A 27,180-nucleotide genomic window follows, 5' to 3' on the forward strand; every position below is an offset into this window, starting at 1 on the left:
GTTACATTTGTGCAATCAGGTTATAGGGCAGCTCCAACAGAGCTTGACTAATTTCAGCAAGAGCCCCGCCCCAACTCAGCTTCTACATCTAAAAGTCTGGCCTTCCCTTTTTTTTGAGGGGGGGAGAAGTGGGGTGAGGCCATATCCGGCGATGCTCAGGGGTTACTCCCGGCTCTGTACTCAGGAATTACTCCTGGTGGGCTGCGGGGGACTATATGGGATGCCAGGAATTGAAGCCAGGTGGATCGCGTGCAAGGCAAACGCCCCTACCCACTGCTCTCTCCTGCCCGCAAGAAGTCCGGCCTTTTCTTGTCACTCCAAGCCCCACCCCTTCTGCTTTTACTATAAGACCACACCCCTTCCTCAAATCAGCCCCTCCCCTAGTCCCCCGCGTGGTACAAAAGTTTCCAGTCCAAGAGTCGCCCCTCTCCCGCCCGCCCTCCTGTCTGTCTAAGCCCCGCCCCCACCGCAGCCAGGCCCCGCCCCTCGGCAGAGGCCCCGCCCCTCGGCCGGCCTGTTTTTCCGCGCCCGGGCGCCACCGCACACACTGCCAGTGAACTTGACGGCATGGGGCTTCCGGAGGAGCGGGGTCGCGGCGGCCGGGGCGCTGGGGGCCGGGAAGAGCCCGGAGCCGGGAATCGGCCCCGCACTTGGACTCCGCCGCCGGAGATCAGCCGTTCCGCGCATGTTTCCTCTCTGCAGCGCTACCGCGAGCTGCACCGGCGCTCTGTGGAGGAGCCTCGCGGTGAGGCCACGCCCGAGTGGGCACGGGAGGGTGGTGTCCGGGAGCAGAGGAGCGAGGACTTGGGGGTGTCCTGGGAGGGAAACTGGGGTTCGTTCCGCGAGGGAGACAGGGCCTGCCGGGAGGAGTTGGGGCTGCCCTTGGGAAGTTGAGGGATCCGTGAGGAGATGGAGAATTTGTGAGGGAAGAACTGCCGTTTTCTGAGGCGATGGGCAAGCGGTTCCGGGAAGACGCCGAGGTTCTATGAGGAGAAGCAGGATTCTGTGCGCAGGGAAGGGCTTCTTAGGAGTTGGGGAGTTGCCTGGCGACTTGGGGAGGAGGGAGAGATGTGTTTTTTTTTTTTTTTTTTTTTTTAATTATTATTGCTGTGAGGCGAGTCCGTTTCCTCAGAAAATTTTGGAGGGCTCTGTGGCAAAAGCGAGGTTCTCAGTCAGGAGCGGCGCGGTGCCCCGAGGGGCCGGCCACGAGAACTTTCTTTGCCTCTGTTCACACCAGCTCAGACTTGGCTACTGCGTTAGTGGCTATTCGTGTCCCCTGGGGAGGTGCAGTCAGCCCGCCCGGCGCCCACTCTGGGGTCTCCAAGGCGGCGCGGAGGGCCTGGTCCTTGCGACTGAGCAGGACTCGCCGAGGGTCGCAGTTTCATCCTTGGGATCTGGACTGACATTGAGACCCTCGGAACTCGGGCAATGGTCAGGGGCTAAGCAGGAGTCAGGGCACATGTCCTGTACGTGTGAGCCCCGGACGCAAGTCCTGCCTGCCGCCCCGGGACCTCCAGGTGTGGTTCGACAGCGTCCGAAGGGGGCAGGTGGTGAGTGAGGAAGAGTCCAGCCCTGCCTGGTCAAACCCTGAAAAATCAAGATTTCATTCTGGCACTACCATTCGGTTATTGTGCAATAATTGCAGGCCGAGTTTTATTTGGAAGTGTCAGGGTTGGTTACAGCCCACTGTGTTTGGGGATCACTTCCAGCGGTACCAGGGATAGTATCACTGTCATCCCGTTGCTCATTGATTTGTTCGAGCGGGCACCAGTAACGTCTCATTGTGAGACTTATTGTTACTGTTTTTGGCATATCCAATACTCCACGGGTAGCTTGCCAGGCTCTGCCGTGCAGGCAGGATACTCTCGGTAGCTTGCCGGGCTCTCCGAGAGGGATGGAGAAATCGAACATGGGTCGGCTGTGTGAAAGACCAACGCCCTACCGCTGGGCTATAGTGTCCTTTATATCCTGTACTATCCTGTGCCCCTGATAGGCAGAGTTTTTTTTTTTTTTTCCTTTTTGGGTCACACCCGGCGATGCACAGGGGTTACTCCTGGCTTTGTACTCAGGAATTACTCCTGGCGGTGCTCGGGGGACCATATGGGATGTTGGGAATTGAACCCGGGTTGGCTGCGTGCAGGGCAAATGCCCTACCCACTGTGCTATCACTCCAGCCCCAGATAGGTAGAGTTTTACACCTGAGATTCCTTTCCTTTGCCTCTAAGATAGGGATAATAACTTGCCTTATAGGTTTGTGCGAGGTGTAAAGTGCATGATATTGGGCCAGGAATGTGGCTTGGTGGTGTTGCACTTGCCTTAATAGTGAGGTACCGATAATAAGGTATTGATTGATTCCTGGCCCTGCACAGTCCTCTAGGCACTGTCAGGAGAGATCACCACATATCAAGCTGGAAATATCCCATAAACATAGCCTGGTGTGTGGCCAGAGGGATAGTATAGCAGGGAGGGTGTTTGCCTTTCATACAGCCAACCTGGGCTGGATTCAGCACCCCATATGGACCCCTGAGCACGCCAGGGTGAATTCCAGAGCACAGAGCCAGGAGTAACCCATGAGCACTGCTGGGAGGTCTCCCCGTCAATCCCCCGCCCAATAGCCTGGGGTTGCCCTCAAACCAAAACAAAACACAAAACTAAGGTGTGGGATCAGATCTAGAACAGTGAATAAGGCACTTACCCTGATTCTATCCCTGGCACTAAATGTTACTCCTAGTACTGCCAGAAGTGATTCCTGAGCCCAGAGTCAGGAATTAACTTGGAGCACATCTGGGTGTGGCTCCCAGTCCCTCTTCTCCAAGCAAAAATCCCCAAATATTAAGTTCCCAGAGAATAGTTGGCATTCAGTAAATGCTAGTGAGTTTGATAATAAGAACAGTATGGATTAAAGCAATCATTGAATAATACAAAGATGAATCAAGTGTAGAATCGTTGATTGCTTCAGGTGGTGGCTGAGCTTGAGTCCTCAAACCTCTTTATTTCCTTTCTCCTGCATTTTCTCCTATTATGAATTCTGTTTTCCCAGGGTGTGCTAGTGTTACTGCCACAATAACTTTGATATATTTTGCTTTGTACCCAGGATCTCTTACTTATGATCTAGTCCCAAATTTAAAACTCTCTCCAATGTTGTTTTTACATACCTTGATGTTTTATCATATTCAAAATGACTAAGAAATTTACCAGATTTCCCCCCAAACTTGGTCTTCCTAATTTCCAAACCCGTTCAACGGCATTATCCCAAACAGTAACTCTCTATGATGATAGAAATTGTCTCTTTTTTATTCATTTATTTTATATGTATATGTATTTGATTTGGGGGACACACCTGTAAGTGCTGGGGGCTTATTTCTAGATTTGCACCCATGGATCACTTGTGACAGGTTTGGAGGACCATATGGGATGTCAGAGATCTAACTGTGGGTAAGGCAAATGCCCTACCAACTGTGCCATTGCTCCAGCCCCAGTATGTTTATTTAATTCTTTTTGCTTTTTATGTCACACCTGGTGGTTCTTAGGGACTAATTCTACCTCAGTGTTTGGGGGACCATATAGTGCCTGGAATTAATTATCAGATATTTAAGGTAAGTACACTATTATTGAGCTACATCCCTGGTCCCATAGCTTCTTCTATTATGATCTATCATATATAGATGCTATCTATCTATCTATCTATCTATCTATATACACACATACATGTAGTATTTATATGTTGGTTTTGAGGTCAGATGGCTATGCTCAGGGGACCACATAGGGTGCAGGGATCAAACCCAGGTTAGCCATGTGCAAGGCAAGCTCCTTAGCCATTATTCTATCTCTCAGGCCCTTATTTTTGTTTTAAATTTTGTTTTAGGGGGGATTATACTGGGTAGTTCTCAGGGGATTCTCCCATCTTTGTGCCCGGGGATTACTCAGGTGACCATATGTGATGCACGGACTCAATCCTGGGCCTCCTGTATGCAAAGCATATGCTCTAGCTTAGAACGATATTTTGAAAACACCTTTTTAAAAACAAGTGTCTTCAAAAATTTTGATATTTTCATATTTCTTGCAGTTTCTATTTAAACTTCTGCCTTTCTTTTAAAATCTCTGGATAATCTAGACTTACCCACACCTCTCTGTCTTTATGTTTTATAATTTTCAGCCACACCCTTTATTCTAGACAGGTTATTCTCATTTAAGCCTGCTATGCAAAAGTCCCTTTCTCAACCTCCTTGCCCTTGCTTATTTCCTTCTACTCTTCTCTACCTAGGTAAAATTCCACTCACCAATTCCACAGAGAATTCCCATCCATGGTCATGTAATCCCTCTTGTGCTTATGCCAGTGAAATAAACAAATTTCAATACTTATCCCCTTCCAAACACAAAACAAAACCCCAAATTTAGTGGTAGTAAAACTTAGTGGTTTACTCCTTGTTGATGGTCATGGATGTGATTAATGAGTAGTTTTATGGGGCTGGAAAGATAGTACAGTAGGTAAGACACTTGGCTTGCCCTTGACTGATCCCATTTTGGTCCCTGGCACCACTAGAAGTAATCCTTGAGTGTGGAACCCTGGTCAAGACCAGATGTGGCCCCAAAACCAAAATAAATAAATAGTTTTACATTATATATGCCAACTATTATCACTTAGATTTTTTTAAAGAATCTGAGGATATGGTTCAGTAGTAGAGAATATACCATGTATGACTGGGTTCAGTCCTATCACAAATTATTTTAGCATCTACACTTATTTAGAGTAGTTGTGACAGCATAGACTTTTAGAATCAGATATGATTTTTTGTTTGTTTTGGGGTCACACCCAGTTTTGCTTGGGGCTTACTCCTGGCTGTGTGCTCAGGGATCACTGCTACTGGACTTGGGGGACTATATGGGTTGCAGGGATCAAACCTGCAAGGCAAGATCCCTATCCACTGTACTCTCACTCTGGCTCCTGATTTTATATTCTGTTATTGTGTTGTCTTTGAAAGAGTAGCCTATACTTCCTGATTTTGTTTTCTCATTTAGAAAATCAGGATAATTGATATATGCCTTATAGGGTCATATTAATACAAAATTTAAATAAGATTATTTTAGTCCCTAGTACATAAATTAAGTCACTAATGTGCCAGTTTTTATTTGCTTTCTTTTCTTTTTTTTTCTTTTTGGGTCATACCTGGCGATGCACAGGGGTTACTCCTGACTCTGCACTCAGGAATTACCCCTGGCGGTGCTCAGGAGACCATATGGGATGCTGGGAATTGAACCCGGGTCGGCTGCGTGCAAGGCAAATGCCCTACCCGCTGTGCTATTGCTCCAGCCCTATTTACTTTCTTTTCTTAATAACCATTTACTATTGTATTTTCTTACTACTAGTGTTACTAGTTTTCATTATTTTGGGTTGTTTAATTGTACTTCCCAAAATTGAGTTAATAGATGAAAGGGCATTAAAAAAAGTTCTGGGCAAAGGAGATAGCTCAAAAGACTGGAGCATATGCTTTTCATGCTGGGGTCCCAAGGTTTAATTGCTAATACTTCGTAGTCCCCCAAACACATCAGGAGTGACTTTTGAGCATCAAGCTAGGAATAGTCCATGGAAATGTCTGTTGTGGCCCCAAAACAGCAACATAAAATAATTTTATGCTGGGCTGGAGAAATATACTGATATTAAAGCATTAACTTGCATGTGACTGCTATCACAACAATGATTCAAATCTCAGCACCACATATGGTCCCTTGAACATTGTCAGGAATGGTCCCTGAGCAGTGGAGCCAGGTGTAATTCCAGAGTAGCACTGCTGGTCTCCATTGTGAGACTTGTTGTTACTGTTTTTGGCATATCAAATACACCATGATAGCTTGCCAGGCTCTGCCATGCGAGCGGGATACTCTCGTTAGCTTGCCTGACTCAGAGAGGGATGGAGGAATTGAACCTGGCTCGGCTGCATGCAAGGCAAACGCCCTACCCGCTGTGCTATTGCTCTAGTCCGCAGCTATTTTAAGATTTCAAATTTGATTATCTCTCTCTCTCTTGCTTAAAACCTTCTAATGGGAGGGCCAGAGCCATTGTAGCGTGGGTAGGACACTTATCTTGCATGAAGCTGCTTGGGTTCAATCCCCAGAACTACAATATGGTCCTGTGAACCCAGCTGGGAGTGATCCCTAGCAAAGAACCAGAAGTAAGCCCAGAGCACCACAGGGTGTGGTCCAAAAAAGAACAAAAACAAAACCCTTTAATAGGGGTAGGAAGATACCTAATATAGCTGGAGCTCAAGCTTTGCATGTGGGAACCTGGGTTCATCTCTTGTACTGCATGATTCCCTGAGCACCACAGCCAGAAATGAACCTTAACCCCTGAATCTCAACTTCATCCCCAATATAAAATTTTATATCAGCCTCAGAAGGACTGGTTTGTTTAGTTTGTGCATCAATTCTTATATTAATTCCTGCTCTTCTTCTTTTTTTTTTTTGGGTGGGACATACATGGTGGGACTATTCCTGGCTCAATACTTTAAGGTCATTCCTGATGATACTCAAGTCGTGCTTGTGGTACTAGGGATTGAACCTGGGCTTCCTGCTTGAGAAACATGTGCTCAAGTCAGTTCAACTATCTCTTCAGCCCAACTTCCTGTTATTCTTTTTCATTCTCAGTTCTTTTGGCTCAATGTGTTCTTTGTTTCTTTTTCAGTGTTGGAATTGAACACAGGGTCTTACACATGCAATTCATGTACTCTGTGCTGAGCTAGGCTCTAGGCTCAAGGAGTTTGTGATGTACACATTGGTTATTTTTCATTCTGTATACTTGCTTTCCTGGTAGAGGAGTAGAGAAAAATTCCTACTCATCTTTCAGATTTTAGGAAAGATATTTTTCTCTGATAATTTAAAAACTTGACCTAGTAATTATATAATTTATGGCAAATAATTTAATATTGGGCCTCAGTTTTCAAGTCTATAGTGTGAGAATGTGGTCCAGAGAGATAGTACAGGGACTAAGTTACTTAATTTGCATGTGAATGACCCCAATTCAAATCCCCACTAAGCACCACAAGAGATGATCCCTTAGTGCAGAGCCAGAAATAAACCCTGAGCACTGCCAGGTGTGGCCCCCAAAACAATATATATGTCTCACATATATATAATATATACATCTCAAAATAAATAATTCTTATAATGTGAGAGTGATAGTAATGCTTACTTTCTGGGATTATTGTAAGAACTAAATAAGAGATGTTCATTCCGTTGAGAGCAAATGGAACTTCAGGGACTAGTTTGTTATGAACATTGTTAGTTTTTCATGAGTATATATATTATGGCAGTGTTTATATATATAATACATACATATATATACATATATATATATATACATACATATATCTCGGAGAGCCTGGCAAGCTACCGAGAGTATCCTGCCTACATGGGCAGAGCCTTGCAAGCTACCCGTGGCATATTCGATATGCCAAAAACAGTAATGATAGGTCTCATTCTCCTAACCCTGAAAGAGCCTCCAATCATTGGGAAAGATGGGTAAGGAGAGGCTACTAAAATCTCAGGGCTGGGAGGAATAGAGACGTTACTGGTACCCGCTAGAGTAAATCGATGAACAACAGGATGACAGTGATACAGTGACAGAAATAAGATAATACATATAAAGTTCTGAAAGCAACTTCTTTTATAACTAGTATATACTTCTTGGGCAAGTAATAGTTGAAGAAGATGCTCAGTAAATAATTGAAACTGTAGGACAAATTTAGAGAAAAAATTGTTCATGTAAATGTCCTTGGGGTAAATATTTCTTCCTTCCGTTCTTTTTTTTTTTTCTTTAAATTTTTGGGTCACACCCAGCAGTGCTCTGGGCTTACTCATGACTCTGAGTTCAGGAACACTCCTTGCAGTGCTCAGGGATGATATGTGGTGCCAGGGACTGAAAAGAGATGACGCATATGCAAAACAAGTACCACAAAGCAAGTGCCTTAATTTCCATACTATCTCTCCAGCCCCAGAATTTCTTCCTTTCACTAATTAATTCATTTAAAAATAATTACAAAATGCTAGGTGTCATGAAAGGCATTAGGTTGTTTTCCTTTGTGTGATGGTGAAAAATAGTGTAACAAATTTGTTTTGGTTCCTTTGGTTTGGGGACCATAACTGGTGGTGTTTGGGAGCTATGCTGACTCTGTTCTTAGAGATCACTCCTGTTGGTGTAGGAGACCATGTTGTTCCAGGGCTTGAACATAGGCCTCTAACATGCAAGGCCTATTGAACTGTCTCTTTGGTCCTGAAGTAGTAGTTTTGAGGGAGGAAGTAAGATATATGAGTCAAGAATCAGTCCATGGAACTAGACAGTGTTGAATGATAAGATTAGATAACTAGAACATCTACTCCATGGAGACAAAAACTTTAATTTGAAAGGACATATTGTCACTTCATTTACAATAATCAAGGTGTGGAAACAACCCAAGAACCCAACAATAGATGAGTGAGTAAAGAAGTGTGGTGGGGAGTGGAGAGAGTTTAGGGATTAAGGTGCCTGCCTTGTGTGCCACTGACCCCAGTTCAAAGCCTGGCACTACATGAACTCTCCTAGCAGCATTCCCTGAGCACAGGATTGGGAGTAGCACCCAAGCACCTCCACGTATGTCCCCCCCCAAAAAAAATTTGTGCCTTATGTATACAATGGAATACTACTCAATTATGAGAAAAATTTAAGTTTTGCTGTTTTCTGCAACTTGGATAGAATTGGAGGAAATCATGTTAACCGAAGTAAGTCAAAGAAAAATACAAGTAATAGGTGATCTTATTCATATATGGAGTATAAAGAAACAAAGCAAGGAATTTGACAATTCCAATGGAAATAACCCTTAATAATCTGGAGTAAGGTGGGCTGGAGCAATAGCACAGCAGGTAGGGCGTTTGCTTTGCACATGGCCAACTTGGGTTCAATTTCCAGCATTCCATATGGTCCCCTGAGCTCAGCCAGAGGTAATTCCTGAGTGCAGAGCCAGGAGTAACCTCTATGCATCTCCGGGTGTAACTCAAAAAGAAAAAATATCTGGAGGGAGGACGAGAGGGATGGAACCTTAGGTGGAGGGACCCTGACACCCTGTTGTGGGCAGAGTGTGCAGCAGCTCCACAAGTTTTTTTTTTTTAAAAAGAAGAGTGGTGGAAGATCTTGGGTACTTTGTTGGTGGTGAAGGTGCAGTAACTTTGTATATCTAAACCATGACTGTTGACTATTGTAACTATGTTGCCTAAACTGCAATTGAAACAGTTTTTTAAAATGATTAAATGGGTAAGGAGAGACTGAAGTAGTGGTTCTTGAGTATTGGGCAGAGAAGTAGTGACTTGAACTTGTATGTAAACTGATAAACCATATGATGTAAATATGTCTGAGAAGTGTAGTGATGTCTGGGCTTTACTTTCTGTTGCAGAGTTTTGGGGAGACATTGCTAAGGAATTTTACTGGAAGACCCCATGCTCTGGCCCATTCCTCCAGTACAACTTCGATGTGACTAAAGGAAAAATCTTCATTGAGTGGATGAAAGGAGCAACTACCAACATCTGCTACAATGTACTGGATCGAAATGTCCATGAGAAAAAACTTGGAGATAAAGTTGCTTTTTACTGGTAAAAACATCTATTTTATAGATTGTGACAGATAAATCATCCTGTAATAAATCATCATTAAGTTTTATACAATGTTCCATGTTCACAAAGAATTTTAGAATTTATTGACTCATTTGATGCTTATAATAACCCAATAGAATAAGCCTAAATAGAATATAGAATATATTTTTTGAGGAAAATTATCTGAAGGTACTTACATGACTTCCCTAAAATCACAAAATTAATATGTGACAGAATATGCATTCAAAGTCAAGTGTCCTGACTTGAGTCTAGATTTTTTTGGCTTACAGTTAGAGAAGAGGGGTGAGGGTATATGAAAAAGAACAGGACTGACTGAAAAGCTTTATTTCTATTCTTACTTTGGGAAGATGATCATCATTTGTTTGGGGGTTTTGTTTTTGTTTTGTTTTGTTGTTTTAACCACCATCATGTTATTATCATTGCCTTTTTTCCCCCACTGAGCTGTGTGCCAGATAACTATGTTCAACTTTTTAATACATAGTATCTCATTTGAATCTCACAATAATCAAGAAAGCACTGTTTCATTTATTTTCCATATATGAAAACTGAAAATATGAGATTTGAAATGCTTATCTGAAGTCTTGCATTCAACAAGAATCTGCACACCTGAAATTCAGACCCATTCTAGTGTTATACTCATTTTGGGGGGCAGGGTTGGTGGATCACACCTGACAATCCTTAGGGGTTACTCCTGACTGCTCCTGGTGTGCAGAGGGGACCATATGGGATGCCAGGGATCAGCTGCATTCAAGACAAGCACCCTACTTGCTGTACTGTCTTTCCAATTCTAGAGCTTGTACTCTTAACCAGAAAGTTTTGGCTAAGAGTTGATTAAGAGAGAGGAAGTAACTCTCTAACTCTTGACGCTAGTTTCTCAATAATCATTGCAGAATAGTTATTCTTCTCTTCATTTTATATGTGAAGAAAAGAAAGGTTGCACAATTAAACAATATTATAAGGTAAATAAGTGGTGGAGCTAGAATTCAAACCCATCTGTTTGACTTCTTGCTTGTAACATTAGGCCATTCTGCCTCCCTGGGAGCATTCCCTAAGATCCCCTTCTCCTAGAAACATAGCTTATTGGCAATATTACTATACTGAATCCAAGTGGGACCTTGAAGGTGAAGAACTGGAGTCTCTCACTTTTGGCACTACTCATTAGCATCTGGGAATTGAGCTATTTCTTTTTAAGTCAGCTGGTAGGAATAGTTAGGATATTTAATGGGAAGTGCTTAAACCAGTAAAATTTTTCCTTGTATAAGTTGAACTTAGTCCAGTTTATTCCACTTGTGTCATATAGTAAGAAGAGCCCTAACCAGAGGGACAGGAAATTTAGGTTCTCATTCCAAATTTTTTATATGCTACAGGCAAGGCATTTAACTCCCTGAGTCAGTTTCCTTCTCAGTAAAATGTGAATAATAGTTCCACCCTTGACTTTGTAATTCGATTGTTATGAAAATCAAATGAGGTAATATTATAAAACATTTATTTATTTATTTAGAGAACAGTGTACAAATGTGAGTAGTTTTTTTTTTTTGTATTGTCATTGCTTAATTTGGGGGCACTTTGCCATTAAAACTCAAAATCTGTTTATTCTGTTGAGATATTCCTGTCTTTATACTTAAGCTCCAATTGATACTTGGGATTGTTTGTGTCTGAGTTTGTTCTCTGGTTTGAAAAAAATTCAGGTAGATCATGAAAGAAAACTCAGGTCAGAGTTATTCAGTCATTGAGGAGTGCTATAGAATCTTGAGGTCTCTTCTAATTCTGGTACCAGGGACACCCAGGCAGGCCTAGACTGTTTATTTCCCCATTTGTAAATGAAGGATGTGGGTAAGATCAGTGTTTTCTATACTGGGCCAGAGTCATGACTTAAAAGGCTGGTGTGCAAGAGTCCCAGATTTGATCCCTGGCACCATTGGATGTTTCCCAAGCACATCCAGGTATAGCACCCCTCCAAAAAAATTGTATGTTCCAAAGAATGTTCCAGCAACTACTAAACTCTAGAGGGGACTTTATAATTCATGAAACAAATGGGCTTTAGAAACACTACATAGTAAGCCTTTGTAGGAATCCCAACATACATTAATATAATAGAAGCCTTGCAAGAAGCCTCACACAATAAAAACACCAGATTAATTTTGTTTGATATAAAATTTTCCAAATTAATTTGATCCCTAGCACTTTTTATAACATGCTATTAACATCACAAGCAGGGTTCTATTGAATACTAATTTGGGAAACATTAGGGTAGATCATCTCTAAGTTTACAGAACACAATGCTATATATCCATTATAATACTCCATTTTAATATTTATTAACAATTTTTTGTGTTTCTTTTGGGCTATACCTGTTAATGACTGGGGGACCATATTGTTGTTGGGATTAAACTATGGCATATAAAGCTTGTATTCCAGCTCTTTGTCACTCTCCATCTTTACATCTTTAGTTTTTGCAACGAAAATCTTGATTTACTATCATGGAAGAGAAATTAGTTCTTAATCATATCTCCAATTTATCCTTTCATTTTCCCAATATAATGATAACGGCCTTTTAATTTTAAAAATTCATATTTTATGTTCAAGTGGTATATTACTCCTGGCTTTGCACTCAGTAATTACTCCTGGCGATGCTTGGGGGACCATATGGGATGCCGGGGATCGAACCCAGGTCGGCCGCGTGCAAGGCAAACGCCCTACCCGCTGTGCTATCGCTCCGGCCCCTGAATTTACTTTTTTTGGTATAGATTTTAATTTTTTCTGAAATCAATAATTGCCTGCAGTTTTTCTTGAGCTATTTGCCTTTATCAGATACTCAATTTTGTTCAAGCTCTCTATCATATTTATTTTTTGCAGTTCTAGTTCTCCATTCCCCCAAAGTCCTTCCTTTGCAGCCCGCCTTGTTTCTGCTCAATGTTTGCAATTTATTAATTTTAAAAATTTCATCTTTTTTAATTATATGTTCTAATTTATGTACTTTTTATGAAACTACAGTATGATTGTCTACTCAGCTGAAATTGTGTAATTTAGATAGGTAGTATTAGCAAACTACATTTGCAACACATTCCTTGCTTTGGAACATGTCTTAATATATGCTCTGAGATATGAAATAATTCACAAATGAAATAATGTTTTTAAAAAAGTACTTTCATTAGACATAACAAAGCAGGGGCTAGAGCAATAGTATAGTGGGTAGGATGTTTGCCTTGCACATGGCCAACTCAGATTCAATCCCCGGCACCCCATGGTCCCCCAACTTACCAAGAGTGATCCCTGAATCCAGTGCCTTAAATAAACCCTGAGCACTTCCAGATGAGGCTTCCCCCCAAAAAAATAGAAAAACAAAGCCATATTAATGAAGAATTTGGTCTTACCTCTGGCTTGACAAGCTATAAATGTTTATGGAATAAAAGTGTTATTAAAACTTGAAGTGACTATTTAAAATGAACTTAGGGCAACTTTTTTTTTTCTTTTTGGGTCACACTCGGTGATACACAGGGGTTACTCCTGGCTCTGCACTCAGGAATTACTCCTGGCAGTGCTCAGGGGACCATATGGGATGCTGGGAATCGAACCTGGGTCGGCTGCATGCAAGGCAAATGCCCTACCCACTGTACTATCAATCTAGGCCCCTTAGGTCAACTTTTTTCACAGAAGGATAGATTAAGAACCAGAGAAGCTTAGTGATTTGTATAAGGGTCACATACTTGTTAGACTACTCTTGGGATAGCCTTAACTCCTTTTTTGTTTTGAGGGGCGACATACAGTGATCAGGGGTTATTCCCAGCTTAGCACTTGGGGAACTTCCTACTACAGTGCTTGGGGGACCACATGGTCCTTTAAGCTATATCCTCAGCCCTCAACTACTCTTTTCACTGTGTGTAATAACTTCATTATTCTAATTATCTAGTAGAGAGACATAGTGAGGGATATTAGGAGTACCCAAATTAGCGAGGGTGTACTTAATTGAAGGGACAGTATGGGATTTGATTTATAGGGAGAGGGCTTATAGGGAAAGAGTGATTGGTGACTGTTATTATGTTATGCTGCTTCTTCAATCTCTCAGTTATTCAAGAAGAGATAGTCTGCAAAGCATAAGAAATTTGGTATTCCAAGGGCTGGAGTGATAGCACAGAGGGTAGGGCATTTGCCTTACACGTGGCTAGGAATCTAGGATTCCTAGCATCCTAGATTCGATGCTAGGAATCGAACTTACACCCACGTGTAAGTTCGTGGTGTCAATTCCTAGCATCCTATATGGTCCCCCGAGCACCTCCAGGTTTAATTCCTGATTGCATGAGCCAGGAGAAACCCCTGTGCATCACCATATGTGACCCAAAAAGAAAAAAAAAAAGAAAGAAATCCAGTAGTCCATTCCTTCCATTGCTTTCTTTGGGCTGTCTATAGTTATAATTAACTCCATATCACCTCATCCTTTATTCTTGTTTTATTTTGCGAGGGGTCATACCTGGCGATGCTGAGGGGTTACTCCTGGCTTTGCACTCAGGAATCACTCCTGGCGGTGCTCAGGGGACCATATGGGATGCTGGGAATCGAACCCAAGTCAGCCACGTGAAAGGCAAATGCCCTACCTACTGTATTATCACTCAGCCCCTCATCCTTTATTCTTAGCTAAAGTCACTGCTGTCTTTTCATGGGCTCTGACTGTAATTTAACCCTTCCCTAGGAATTGGAACTTCTGAGAAGCAGGTGACTTTAGAAGTGATCTTAGGACAGAATCTCTGATCTCAGAATCCCTGTGTATTCCCGAGTATGAACTTGAGTATATTTAGAATTCTCCATATCCCTTTGGTCTATATGTACATATCAGAGCAGGGATGGTTGGAAAAGAGATGAGACCAGGTTCAAATAAGAAGAATGTCAAGATAGCACAAAATGTCAATACCCTGGGGTATATTGTCCTAGCATTCATGTTTAGGGACTATGCTAATTATCTAGGTCCATGTGTATGCACTCATTTCAGTGATGGATGAAGAAGGGACAATTTTTTCCCAGTTTCTTTAGTGGTTTCATTAGAGTCTTTATTCTGATTAAAATATGCTTGGTAAGGAAAAAACATTAATTTGAGAAAGAAGATGGCCTCATACCACTTACTTCCTTTTTCTGGGACTTATGAGAGTGGGAATGGTAGGAGGTTAACAACAGATAATCTTAAAGGTTCCTTCCAGTTCTGGTATATCAGAACCATATTATTTCTGAAGAGGAAGTGGTTTCCAGGAGTTCTGTTGCAACCTATGGCGACTTTATAATGACTCAAGATGGGTTGGGTGGGGCTGGAGCAATAGCATAGTCAGTTGGGTTTGCCTTGCACTCGACTGACCTGGGTTCAATTCCCAGCATCCCATATGGTGCCCCCCCCTCAGCACCGCCAGGAGTAATTCCTGAGTGCATGAGTGCATGAGTCAGGGGTAACCCCTCAGTAATACTTGTGCATCGCCGGGTGTGACCCAAAAAGCAAAAAAAAAAAAAAAAAAAAAAAGAGAGAGAGAGATGGGTTGGGCTTCAAAGATAGTAGAAGGGAGGATTTTGGAAGGCTTGGGTATGAAGCATCTGAGAAAGGAAGTCTATCTCTCTTATCTGAGGGCAATACTATTGCTGGTAAAATAAACATTTTTCCAAGTTTTATGACCCTTGATGCTATAAAGAATCCTCCAAGCTAGTAAAAATGATATAAGGAGGCTAGTGCTGTGAAGTCCTGTTACTTTTTTTTAAAGGCTATTAAGTAATTTTTATTAAACATGATTATAAATAAAAATAAATATGCTTCATTTACATTTAGCTAAGTTACTTTTTGGAAGTAGGTGGAAGAAATATGGATAGTAAATGTATGAAATGTATGATAATCCCTGTTTTATGTTGTTTATTAACATTTATAACAATAAATGTGGGGACTGGAGAGATAGTATAGTGGGTAGAGTGCTTGCCTTGCATGCATGAACCCAGGTTCAATCCCCAGCATCTCATATGGTCTCTCAAACACCACTGGGAATAATTTCTGAGTGCAGAGTAATCCCTGACCACTGCTGGGGATGCCCCCCACCCCCAAACAAAGCTATACATGTGTAAATAAATGGAGACTCTTGAGGCATAATTTAATGGTCTGTATCACTCAACTACCCGTGTTTGTAGCTGGGCTGACTTCTTCTTTTTTTTAATTTATTTTATTCTTTAATTAGTGAGTCATCATGAGGGTACAGATACAGATTCACACATTTTCGAGTGGGCTGACTTCTTATGTCACTGTTCACTAAATATTGATAGAAGAGAATGACTTTAGATAATGCCCTTTTCTGAGACTTCTTTTTCTCACCTGTAAACTGTTGGGGGTAGGGTTGCACAGGATACTTGCTAAATTTACTCTCACACTGACCTGTAGAGTTTCTGTCATAAATATAGGGAACTTCAGTGATAAGGCAGCAACTGGTGGTTGTGCGGAGGGGAGAACCTAATACTCGTGTGAATTCTGTGCTCTTGTTTTACAGCAGCCTCACATTTATAACAGTTATTATAGGAGGCTTGGAGTCAAGGATAGGCCATTTCCCCTTTCCCTAAGTTTACTATGGTAAGACTGTTCCCAACAAGAGCTTTCTCTCTAGGCAGCTGGAATAGATAAGGGGTCACTAAGAAAATGATGGCTGGAGGAACCAGTTGGGATGGGAGATGCATGCCGAAAATAGTTAATGGAACAAACATGATGACCTCTCAGTGTCTGTGTTGCAAGCCATAATGTCCAAAAGCAGAGAAAGTATGGGGAATATTATCTGCCATGGAGGCAGGGGAGGGTGGGAAAAGGGGGAGGGGTATACCTGGGATATTGGAGTTGGGGAATGTGCACTGGTGGAGGGATGGGTGTTTGATCATTGTGAGATTGTAACCCAAACATGAAAGCTTGTAACTATTTCACAGTGATTCAATAAAACTAAAAAAAAAATTAAAAAAAAAAAAAGAAAAACTGGGAAATTGAAAACACACACACAAAAAAAGAGCTTTCTCTAGATATCTCCCATTATCTTTTTTTTTTTAATAATTTATTTATTTTTAATTAGAGAATCACCGTGAGGGTACAGTTACAGATTTATACACTTTTGTGCTTATACTTCCCTCATACAAAGTTCGGGAACCCATTCCTTCACTAGTGCCCATTCTCCACCACCCGTAAACCCAGCGTCCCTCCCACCCTCCCCAATCCCATCTCCCCCCCAACCCACCCTGCCACTGTGGCAGGGCATTCCCTTCTGTTCTCTCTCTCTAATTAGCTGTTGTGGTTTGCAATAAAGGTGTTGAGTGGCCGCTGTGCTCAGTCTCTAGCCCTCATTCAGCCCGCAACTCCCTTCCCCCACATGGCCTTCGACTACAATGTAGTTGGTGATTGCTTCTCTGAGTTGCCCTTTCCCCGGAACGTGAGGCCAGCCTCGAAGCCATGGGGTCAACCTCCTGGTACTTATTTCTACAGTTCTTGGGTATTAGTCTCCCACTCTGATATTCTATATACCCTAGATGAGTGCAGTCTTTCTATGTCTGTCTCTCTCTTTCTGACTCATTTCACTCAGCATGAAACTTTTCATGCCCATCCACTTAACTACAAAATTCTTGACTTCCTTTTTTCTAACAGCTGCATAGTATTCCATTGTATAGATGTACCAAAGTTTCCTCAACCAGTCATCCGTTTTGGGGCATTCGGGTTTTTTCCAGATTCTGGCTATTGTAAACAGTGCTGCGATGAAAATACATGTGCAGATGTTGTTTCGATTGTACTTTTTTGCCTCTCTGGGATATATTCCCAGCAGTATCTCCCATTATCTTATAGCATGCTTCCTTCAGGCAAGGGATCAGGCTTATTTTCAGCTCCTTCACCCCAAAGAATTTGGGCACTTATAATGATCTCTCCTATCTACATCTCGAACTTACGGAAATTTGAGTCTCCCAGTTCCAGACCTTTATGGTCATTTGATCAACCTCTCATCAAAGCTGGAATTGTAAGCCCTGTGTTTCCATCCCCGGTATTCCCCTAAAATGAACATTCTGATTCAGAAACACTAGCAAACCCATAGTGTTTCCTATTGTTGTAAAACTGTGTTGTAACGCACTTATAATTCCCTCTGTAAAACTTTCTCCCTGCCCACCCTATTCTCTTACCTTGGTCTTAGTGCCTTGTTTGGGGCCTCACAAAAGAGTCCTATCCTTTTCCCTTAAGACATATCCTCAGATATTTGCGGGTACTTACTATTTCTTCTGATCAGACTTAATGTAGAATTATAGAAATTTCAATCTAAGGCTGAGGGGATGGCCCAAATGATAGAGCATGTGTCTAGCATATTCAGAGCCCTGTGTATGATCCCAGGCATATCATGGCTAAGCCTTGCTGGATGTGACCCTTTTTAAAAATATGGTCACTGTCACTGTCACTGTCATCCCATTGCTCATGGATTTGCTTGAGCGGGCACCAGTAATGTCTCCATTGTGAGACTTGTTACTGTTTTGGGTATGTCCAATATGCCACGGGTAGCTTGCCAGGCTCTGCCGTGTGGGTGAGATACTCTCGGTAGCTTGCCGGGCTCTCTGATGGGGCAGAGGAATCGAACCTGTGTCGGCCACGTGCAAGGCAAACACCCTACCTGCTGTGCTATAGCTTTAACCTAATATGGTATTCCAGAAATTTAAATCTGGAATATGGGCTGGAGAGATAATACAGAGCTTAAAGTGCTTGCCTTGCATACAACTTACTTTGGTTTGATCCCCTGACCCATCATAAGGTCTCCTGAGCATAGAGCCAGGAGTAGCCCTCAGATCACCTGATGTGTCTCAAAGTCCCTTCCAATCTAGAAGATACCTTGAACATAATTTTGTTGAAAAATTTTGACTCTTTGGGGTCTTTGCCTTGTATGTAGCCTGCCCAGGTTCGATCTCGAGTATCCTATATGGTCCCTTTAGCACTACTCGCAGTGGTCGGGGACCATATGGGATGCTGAGAATTGAACGTGGGTCAGCCATGTGCAAGGCAAGTTCCCTACTTGCTGCCTATCACTCCAGCCCTGAATTAGAATAGTTTTATTGAAATAAACTGTGTATTAACATGGATAGGCTCTGGACTGCTTGGGTTTCTTTCATTTTTAGTAAAGCAAGATAGCTTTTGTTTTATTTATTTATTTATTTATTTGCAAGATAGCTTTTATTTTATTTTATTTTATTTTTTGAGCTTAAAATTTTTAGTTTTTTTTTTTTAAATTTTTATTAGTGAGTCACAGTGAGGGTACAGTTACAGATTCAAACATTTCGTGCTTGTTTTTCCCTCATGCAGTGTTCGGGAGCCCATCCCTCCACCAGTGTCCATTCTCCACCACCAATGAACCCAGTATCCCTCCCACCCCCCAATCCCATACCCCCCACCTTACCCCGCCTCTGTGGCAGGGCATTCCAATTTGTTCTCTCTCTCTCCTTTTGGGTGTTGTGGTCTGCAATAGGGGCATTGAGTGGCCATCATGTTCAGTCACTAGTCCACTTTCAGCGCACATTTCCCTTATCACGCGGGACCTCCCATCACATTTTTATTTGGTGCACACACACACACACACACATAGAGAAAGGAGATAAGTGGATGTTTTTCCAAAGAAAAACATATAGCCAACAGTCACATGAAAGTATGTGTCAGTGATTATTAGGGAAATGCAAATCAAGCAGCAATGAGATTGGTCTGAAAGAAAAATATGGAATCAACCAGTGCTGGGAGGGATGTGGTGAAAATGAAACCCTTATTAATTGATGGTGGGACTCTCATTTATGTTCAGCCTTTGGCAAATAGTATAGCTACTTCTTTAAAAAAAAAAAAATATATATATATATATATATATAGAGAGAGAGAGAGAGAGAGAGAGAGAAAGCTTCCATGGGGCCAAAGATAACTCAAAAGGCTGAGTTTATCCTATGGATGCAGGAGACCCAGGTTTGATCCCTGGCACCATGTGGTCTCCTGAGCACAGAACTGAGAGTTGCCCCTGAGCACCACCAGGTGTGGCCCCCAAGAGAGTTTCCGTATTACCTGTTCTTTGACATCTACTTCAAGAACATGAGCACATTAGTTCTAAAAGATAAAGTCACACCTATATTCATTGCAGTACTACTTATAATTATCAAGATCTGATTATTGTAATAATAACATATGGGTGGATAAAGAAGCAAAGGAGTGGATAAAGAAACAACTGATAAGTGGGGAAAAAAACAAGGGAAGAATGGTATGCATGCGCAATGGAATACTACTCGGCTACAGGAAAAATAAAATCTTTCAGGTCACTATAACTTAGATGGAATCAAGGGTGTCTTGTTGAATGAAGTGAGTAAGAGGGGAAAAGGACAAATATAAATACTGAATGAATTTTGTCATTTGGAGTATAAAGAAACTGAGTAAGGGAATAAACAGTGACTAATGAGAAAACAAGTCCTAAGATTCTGCCTATAGGACTGAGAGTCTGCTAGTGTTAGGAAGACAAGGGACCTAGAGACAGTGGTGAAGGGATGAGGCACTCTGGTGGTAGATGTGGCGTAGTTGACACAGTATGTCTAAGACATTAATATTAACATTGTCCTAAATCATGATGCCTCAGTTAAAAATTAATTTTTTAAAATAAATTTGTCATAAAAACAAAAAATAGGAACCAGAGAGATAGTACAGAGGATAGGACTCTTGCCTTGTACATGGCTGACTCTGATTTGATCCCTAGCACCCAATATGTTCCTCTGAGCCCTGCCAGGAGTGATCCCTGAGTGTAGAGTCAGGAGTAAGCCCTGAGTACCACCAGGTATGGTCCAAAACCAAATAAACAAAATTATTCTAAGAGGCCCAGGAAATGGCTCAGTGGCTAAAGTGACTAAACCTTGCAAGCCTGAGGCTGTGCATACCATGCCTGGTGTTGCCACATCCATGAACACAGTTCTGCAACTCTACTGTTTGTATTTGTTAGCTGTACTATCTGTGATTCCTGATGCTGCAAGTAATTTCCAGCCATATCACAGCCTGTTGTGCATAAGTACTACAACTTAAGGGTGTAACCTCTGTGTAGCACAACTGAAAAAGACATCTGAGTACTTTGGCTAGGAGTATTACCCCTGGAGAGTATTGTGTGACCACTACAGTGACCCCCAACACTAAAAAAAAATATGGTCCCTGGTGGGGGATGTGGCATGGATGTGGCAACACCAGGTATGGTATGCACAGCCTCAGGCTTGCAAGGTTTAGCCACTTTAGCCACTGAGCCATCTCCTGGGCCTCTTAGAATAGTTTTATTTGGTTTTGGACCATACATGGTGGTACTCAGGGCTTACTCCTGACTCTACGGCTGAATGTGCAAGTACAGCAAACCTGCTATGAGACATACCCCTCGCCCTCTGTGAGCCCTATAACTGAAATGTGTGAACACCACAACTAAGCATATGTATGACCCCTAGTCACATCAATAATAGCATCAATTGAGTGAAGAGAAAGGTGGCAGGGGGGGAGAGATAAAAAAAAAAAGAAAAAAGTATCTCAGAGGTACCCCCTCTTCCTGCTCAGTAACTGAAAAATGGTTTTCTATTCATTGAGTTGAAAAAGAAATAGGAGACTCATTGTTTGATGAAGAATTGGGTTCTTTTGTTTTACATATAGAGATGTAAAAAAATTACAACTGTGAGCAGTGTTGAAAAAACCCATCAGGAGTTTTAGTAGATTGTTGATTGTAATGAGAATTTCAGACATGAAAGACAAGACACTAACTTTTGGCTGCTGAATTTCTTGGGAAACTTGGTCTCAATTTGTTGGGGTCCAGTCAGAGACACAGTCGTAGTTTTGGGGTATTAGTAAGTTGAAGGTACCATCAGGCTGCTGTTTCACTTGTAAGCGAAGGTTGACCTGCTGGCGGAACCGCACTCCCTATAACCTTTAATTTAAAAAAGGAAACACTACCATCCTCCTGCTTGACTTTCCTCATTCTCCTGGGGGAAGTGCTTGGAATCAGGGATAAAGTCGGCTAGGAGAACCTGCAAGATGTGGACAAACATGTAGCTTCTAGTGTTACACCAGTTCCACATGATAGCTGCCAGGCTGCACCTAAGATCCATTTTATTTTCACAGTGTGGAACTTGATCCTCACCACCTGAGTTTGGGGGAAGCCCTGGTCTCAGGCGGGAGCATGGCATTGGTCTTTGTAGGAAAAAGCATAGTGAATCCTGACCTCTACCCATATTTCCTAGGTTTGTCATCTGCAGAAGAGAATTTCAGGAGAATACAAATAGTAAAGCGAAATAGTTTTATTTAAGGAATATGAGGAAGGAGTGAGAAAGTAATGCATTCTAGAGACAATGCAGTGTTCTCCAGAGGGGAGGGAATCCAGGATACCTCACAGAGTAAAAGAAAGGAATTATACATCTCAAATATGCATGGCACTGAATAAGGATGCACTCAGTTTGCATAGGGTTTTTTCCAAACTGCTTTCCCCCCTCAACTTGGGGCTTTGTATGTAGATAAGAGTTTGTTGCTAGGTGTTATCAAGGGGAAAAGCGTTTTGATGGTCTCTCATTTATGCTTTCACATGCTTATCTATTCCTGTTGTTCCTCTTAAAACTTTCCTGAGGGTGGAGTAGGCGATATTTTCTATGTGGTTCCCTTATAATTAGTCTTAGGCCTGATTCTGAATCTTTTTTTTTTTTACTTTTTGAGTCACACCCAGTGATGCACAGGGGTCACTCCTGATTCTACACTCAGGAATTACCCCTGGCGGTGCTCAGGGGACCATATGGGATGCTGGAAACCGAACCTGGGTGCGCTGCGTGCAGGGCAAACGCCCTACCAGCTGTGCTATCACTCTAGCCCTGTTTCTGAATCTTTTGACCTTCAATACCTTTGGGCTACTTTGGAACTGGTGCTAGAGCAACTTCTCTAGCACTTCCCCAGAAAGTCTTTGCCAGAGGTACCCTTATGCTTACTTGCTTCACAGTAAAATGTTTTTTTCTTTTTTAAAATAAAGTTTTGAATCATTTTTAAATTATAGAAAGCTTGCTAGTTCAGCTCCCTATAGTTTACTGATCCCTGCGTTTAAGTGCAGACTGGTAAGTATAGCCAACATGCTGCTTGGCTTATTGGTTGGGTTTGCTACACAATGAAGCTCTGGGGAGACCCTTCCAAAAATACCTCAAGAACAAGCCATGATCATAAAGAAGCATAAGTGAACTCTAGCCAAGATCCTACTGTTTCCTGGTTATCTCTGATGTATACCATTTTTTGAAAGCAACACATTGCTGCAAGTCCTCTGCATCCAGGTGACAATATGGGCATGATGAAGCAGAGTTACATCCTGAATACTGAATATTTTTTGGAGATATCTTCAAGCTTAGGTTGGCCCAGCCCATCTACCACTGATCTGCTGGTGCTATGCCACAGTTTACAAGAAACTAGTGAACATCCCATCTCTGTTATCTTATTGCCAGAAACAGATTTAGAGATTTCTGCTCTGCTCTCCATATCAGTCCTAGTAAAGATGTCCGCTAAGGTCTAGGGTGGAGTTTAAACTGGAAATAATGAGGAGGAGAATTAATTCCATTGTTTTTTCCTGGACTGGTAGGTTGTCTGATTTTCAGATCAGACAATAATATCATTTTCTTTTTTTAAAAAAGATGGGGACTGGGGCTGGAGCAATAGCACAGCGGGTAGGGCGTTTGCCTTGCACGCGGCCGACCCGGGTTCGATTCCCAGCATCCCATATGGTCCCCTGAGCACCACCAGGAGTAACTCCTGAGTGCAAAGACAGGAGGTAACCCCTGTGCAATGCCGGGTGTGACCCAAAAAGCAAAAAAAAAAAAAAAGACGGGGACTACAAGTTGCAAATACAATATAAATAACATTTTTTTTCTCAACTGAGTATGTTAGTTACAAATACCCAAGTACTTTAGTATTTCGTACAAACAGAACTTTCTTCTGTATAACCAGGAAGAGTTAACAAAATGAGACATCAAATCAGAAACCCCACTATTTTCTTTAGTTTAAGAGATATTTTCCAGCTTTACTGAGGTACATTTGACAAATAAAAATCGTAGTTATGATGTACGGTGTGATTAATTGATATATGACACTAAAAATGTTTATTACAAATCAAGTTTACCAATAGATCTATTCCTCACACATATATACATTAGCAGGGAAGAACACACCCAGTGGTGCTGAGGAGGAGGGCGCTACTCCTGGCTCAGTGTTCAGGGTTCACTCCCATGGGTTCTTAGGGGACCGTGTAATACCAGTGATGAAACTCAGGGCTTCCACATGCAGAGCATGAATACCAGCCCTTTGAGCCATTCCTCCAACTCCCATGATTATTTTGGTGTGGAGCAGGGGATGTGGTAAGCACACTTAGTGACTACCACAAATTTTTAGTATATAAAATGGTATTACTCTAGTTACTGCCCTGTATATTAGATCCCCACTGCTTACTCAACTTCTAACTGAAAGTTTATTCTCTTTGGCCAACATCTTTTTTGTTTCTCTCACCAACAACTTCTGGCAATTTCTTCCAGGAGCATTTTACTTGCTTCTGTTAGTTTGATATTTTTAGGCTCCACATATAAGTGAGACCATATAGTTTCTATAGTTCTGTGACTGGCTTATTTCATTTAACAAAAAGATGCTTTGGGTGCATCCATACTATCACAAAGGGCAGAATTTTCTTCGTTCTCATAGTTAAATACTATTCTATGTATGTATGTATACCATATTTTATTTATCGTGGACATGTAGATTGTTTCCCAACAGATTAGGAATATTGTGAATAATTTTTGCAGTCAACATGGGAATGCATGTATCTCTTCAAATTACTGACTTAGTTTGCTTTGGATATGTACTAATGAGGGATCTCATAGATCATGCAGTAGTTATGTTTCTATTTTTTTTCTTTTTGGGTCACACCCAGTGATACACAGAGGTTAGTCCTAGCTCATGCACTCAGAAATTACTCCTGGTGGTGCTCGGGGGATCATATGGGATGCTGAGAATTGAATACGGGTCAGCTGCGTGTAAGGCAAATGCCTTACCCACTGTGCTATTGCTCCAGCCCCCTATTTCTAATTTTTTGAGAAATATTTCTACTATTTTCCATAGTGATTGTACTAGTCTACATCCCAATCAACAACATATAAGGCTTTCTTTTTGTCTTACAATGCTTGATATTTCTTATTTTTTAATAATAGTACTCATAACAAGTATGAAATGATATATCATTATGGTTTTGATTTGCATTTTCCTGACACTATTGATTATCTTTTTATATACTTATTAGTGATTTGTATGTCTTCTTAAGGAAAATGTTTTCAGATTCTTTGCCCATCTTTCAATGAGATTATTTGGGTTCTGGTATTAAGCGGTAGCAGTTTCTAATATATTTTAGAGTTTTAACCATGGTCAGTTATAAAATTTACAGACTGTCTTTCATTCCATAGATTGCCTTTTCATTTTGTTCGTTGTTTATTTTGCTGTGCAGAATAAACCTTACTTGATTTCTAGTTTTATGTAACCTCACATGGTGGCTTTTGGTTTTGTAACAAAAAAGAATTGCCAAGACCAATGTCATAGTGGCTTTACCCTGTGATTTCTTCTAGGGATTTTATAGTTTTAGATCTTATGTTTATGTCTTGGATCTCTTTTGAGTTAGTTTTTCTCTTGTGGTATAAGATAAAAGGGTCCAATCTAGTGTTTTTCATAAGGATAACCAGTTTCTCCAACATCAGTTACTGAAGAGACTATTCTTTCTTATTGTGTATTTGTGGCACCTTTGCCCAAGATTAGTTGGCTGCATGTGTAGGCTCTTATTTCTGGTTTGTTTTTCTTTTTGTTATTGTTGTTATTTTGGCCCATACCCAGCAATGCTCAGGGCATATTCCTAACTCTGTTCTTAGCAATCAGTCGTTAACAGGCTTGGGGGATCACATAGTATGCCAGGCATCAAATCCCCGTCAACCACTGTGTAGGAAAAATGCCCTACCCACTTACTATCATTCTGGCCCATCTGCATTTCTAGGATCTCTTTGGTTCCATTAATCTGTGTCTGTTTTTGTGCCGGTACCATGCATTTTTTATTACTATAATTTTTATAATATTATTTGGATCCCACAAGATAGATGTGATCTGTATCCACCTTTGTCTTTCTCAAAACATTTTTAAAATTAATTTGGTGTGTGTGCGCTCACTCCACATGTATTGTCATCTTTTTCAAGTAGGGGTCAGCTCTGTTGGTCCTTGGCAGTCTTGGGGCCACTCCTAGCAATATTTTACCTCCTAGTGTGTTTCTGACAGTGCTTGTACTTTGCATAAGGATCAGGGGTTACCTAGGATGCACGAGATGATGCTTGGAGAAACCCCACTATTTTCTAGTCCTCAGATCAATTGAAGTTTTCTACCCACCTTGGTCCTCTCAGGGAAATGTCTGGGAGAGTCTGGACCCAAAAGTCTACTGGGAACATCTACGCAACATAGACACTAGAGTCCCTTCAGCCCCACAGAGCAGTTGTCAAGCTGTCAAACTGTTGTCAAGTACCTGCACTCCACTTGATCTACAGGGTGTGGGAACTGCTCCCTATCTCCCAAGTTCTTGGGGAGCTGTGAATTCTGGCTGGAGTGAGGGATTTCTCTCTATATAAAAAGGAAATTCAGCCCTAACCTCTCCCTAGATTTTTTGAGATTGTTGTGTTCCCTTATAGAAAATAATTTCAGGAGGACACAAATAGTGAAGTGAGATAGCTTTATTTAAAAAAAAAATACGGAAAGGGGCTGGAGCAATAGCACAGCAGGTAGGGCATTTGCCTTGCACGCGGCCCACCCGGGTTCGATTCCCAGCATCCCATATGGTCCCCTGAGCACCGCCAGGGGTAATTCCTGAGTGCAGAGCCAGGAGTAACCGCTGTGCATCGCCGGGTGTGATCCAAAAAGCAAAAATAAAAATAAAAAAATACGGAAAGGGGCTGGAGCAATAGCACAGCGGGTAGGGCGTTTGCCTTGCACGTGGCCGACCCCAAGTTCGATTTCCAGCATCCCATATGGTCCCCTGAGGATGCCAGGGGTGATTCCTGAGTGCAGAGCCAGGAGTAATCCCTATGCATCGCCAGATGTGACCCAAAAAGAAAAAAAATATGGAAAAGGGATAAGAAAGGGAGGGAAGAAGGGAGAGTAGAAGTATTCAAGAAAGAAGTGTTTGGGGGCTGGAGTGATAGCACAGTGGGTAGTGCATTTGCCTTGCACATGGCCAACCCGGGTTCGATTCCCAGCATCCCATATGGTCCTCTGAGCACCGCCAGGGGTAATTCCTGAGTGCAGAGTGAGGAGTGACCCAAAAAGAAAAAATAAAGTGTTCAAGAAAGTATTCAGGAAGTATTCAAGAAAGAACACAAGCTTCTCCAGAGGGGAAAATATATAGTACGCATCTCAGGTTGAGATGTGGGAATATGCCATAAAGCACAAGGAAAGAATTAAACACTTCCAATGGTGCTAACATATGCAAACCCTGCAGTTCAGTC

At 41.8% G+C, this 27,180-nt stretch overlaps 1 protein-coding gene across 1 annotated transcript in view; it reads left to right on the forward strand.

Annotated features, from left to right (window-relative positions):
- The first annotated feature begins 505 nt into the window (after positions 1–505).
- The window catches only part of ACSS2 (acyl-CoA synthetase short chain family member 2), a 58,737-nt gene continuing 32,062 nt past the window's right edge, over positions 506–27,180 (forward strand). The window contains exons 1-2 of the mRNA XM_004612547.3: positions 506–745; positions 9,420–9,615. Coding sequence (XP_004612604.1) covers positions 568–745; positions 9,420–9,615 — 374 coding nt within the window. The 5' untranslated portion in view covers positions 506–567. The remainder of the gene's footprint in view (positions 746–9,419; positions 9,616–27,180) is intronic.

The sequence above is a fragment of the Sorex araneus genome, chromosome 5 (genome assembly GCF_027595985.1).
Source record: "Sorex araneus isolate mSorAra2 chromosome 5, mSorAra2.pri, whole genome shotgun sequence".
Classification (NCBI taxonomy): Eukaryota; Metazoa; Chordata; class Mammalia; order Eulipotyphla; family Soricidae; genus Sorex; species Sorex araneus.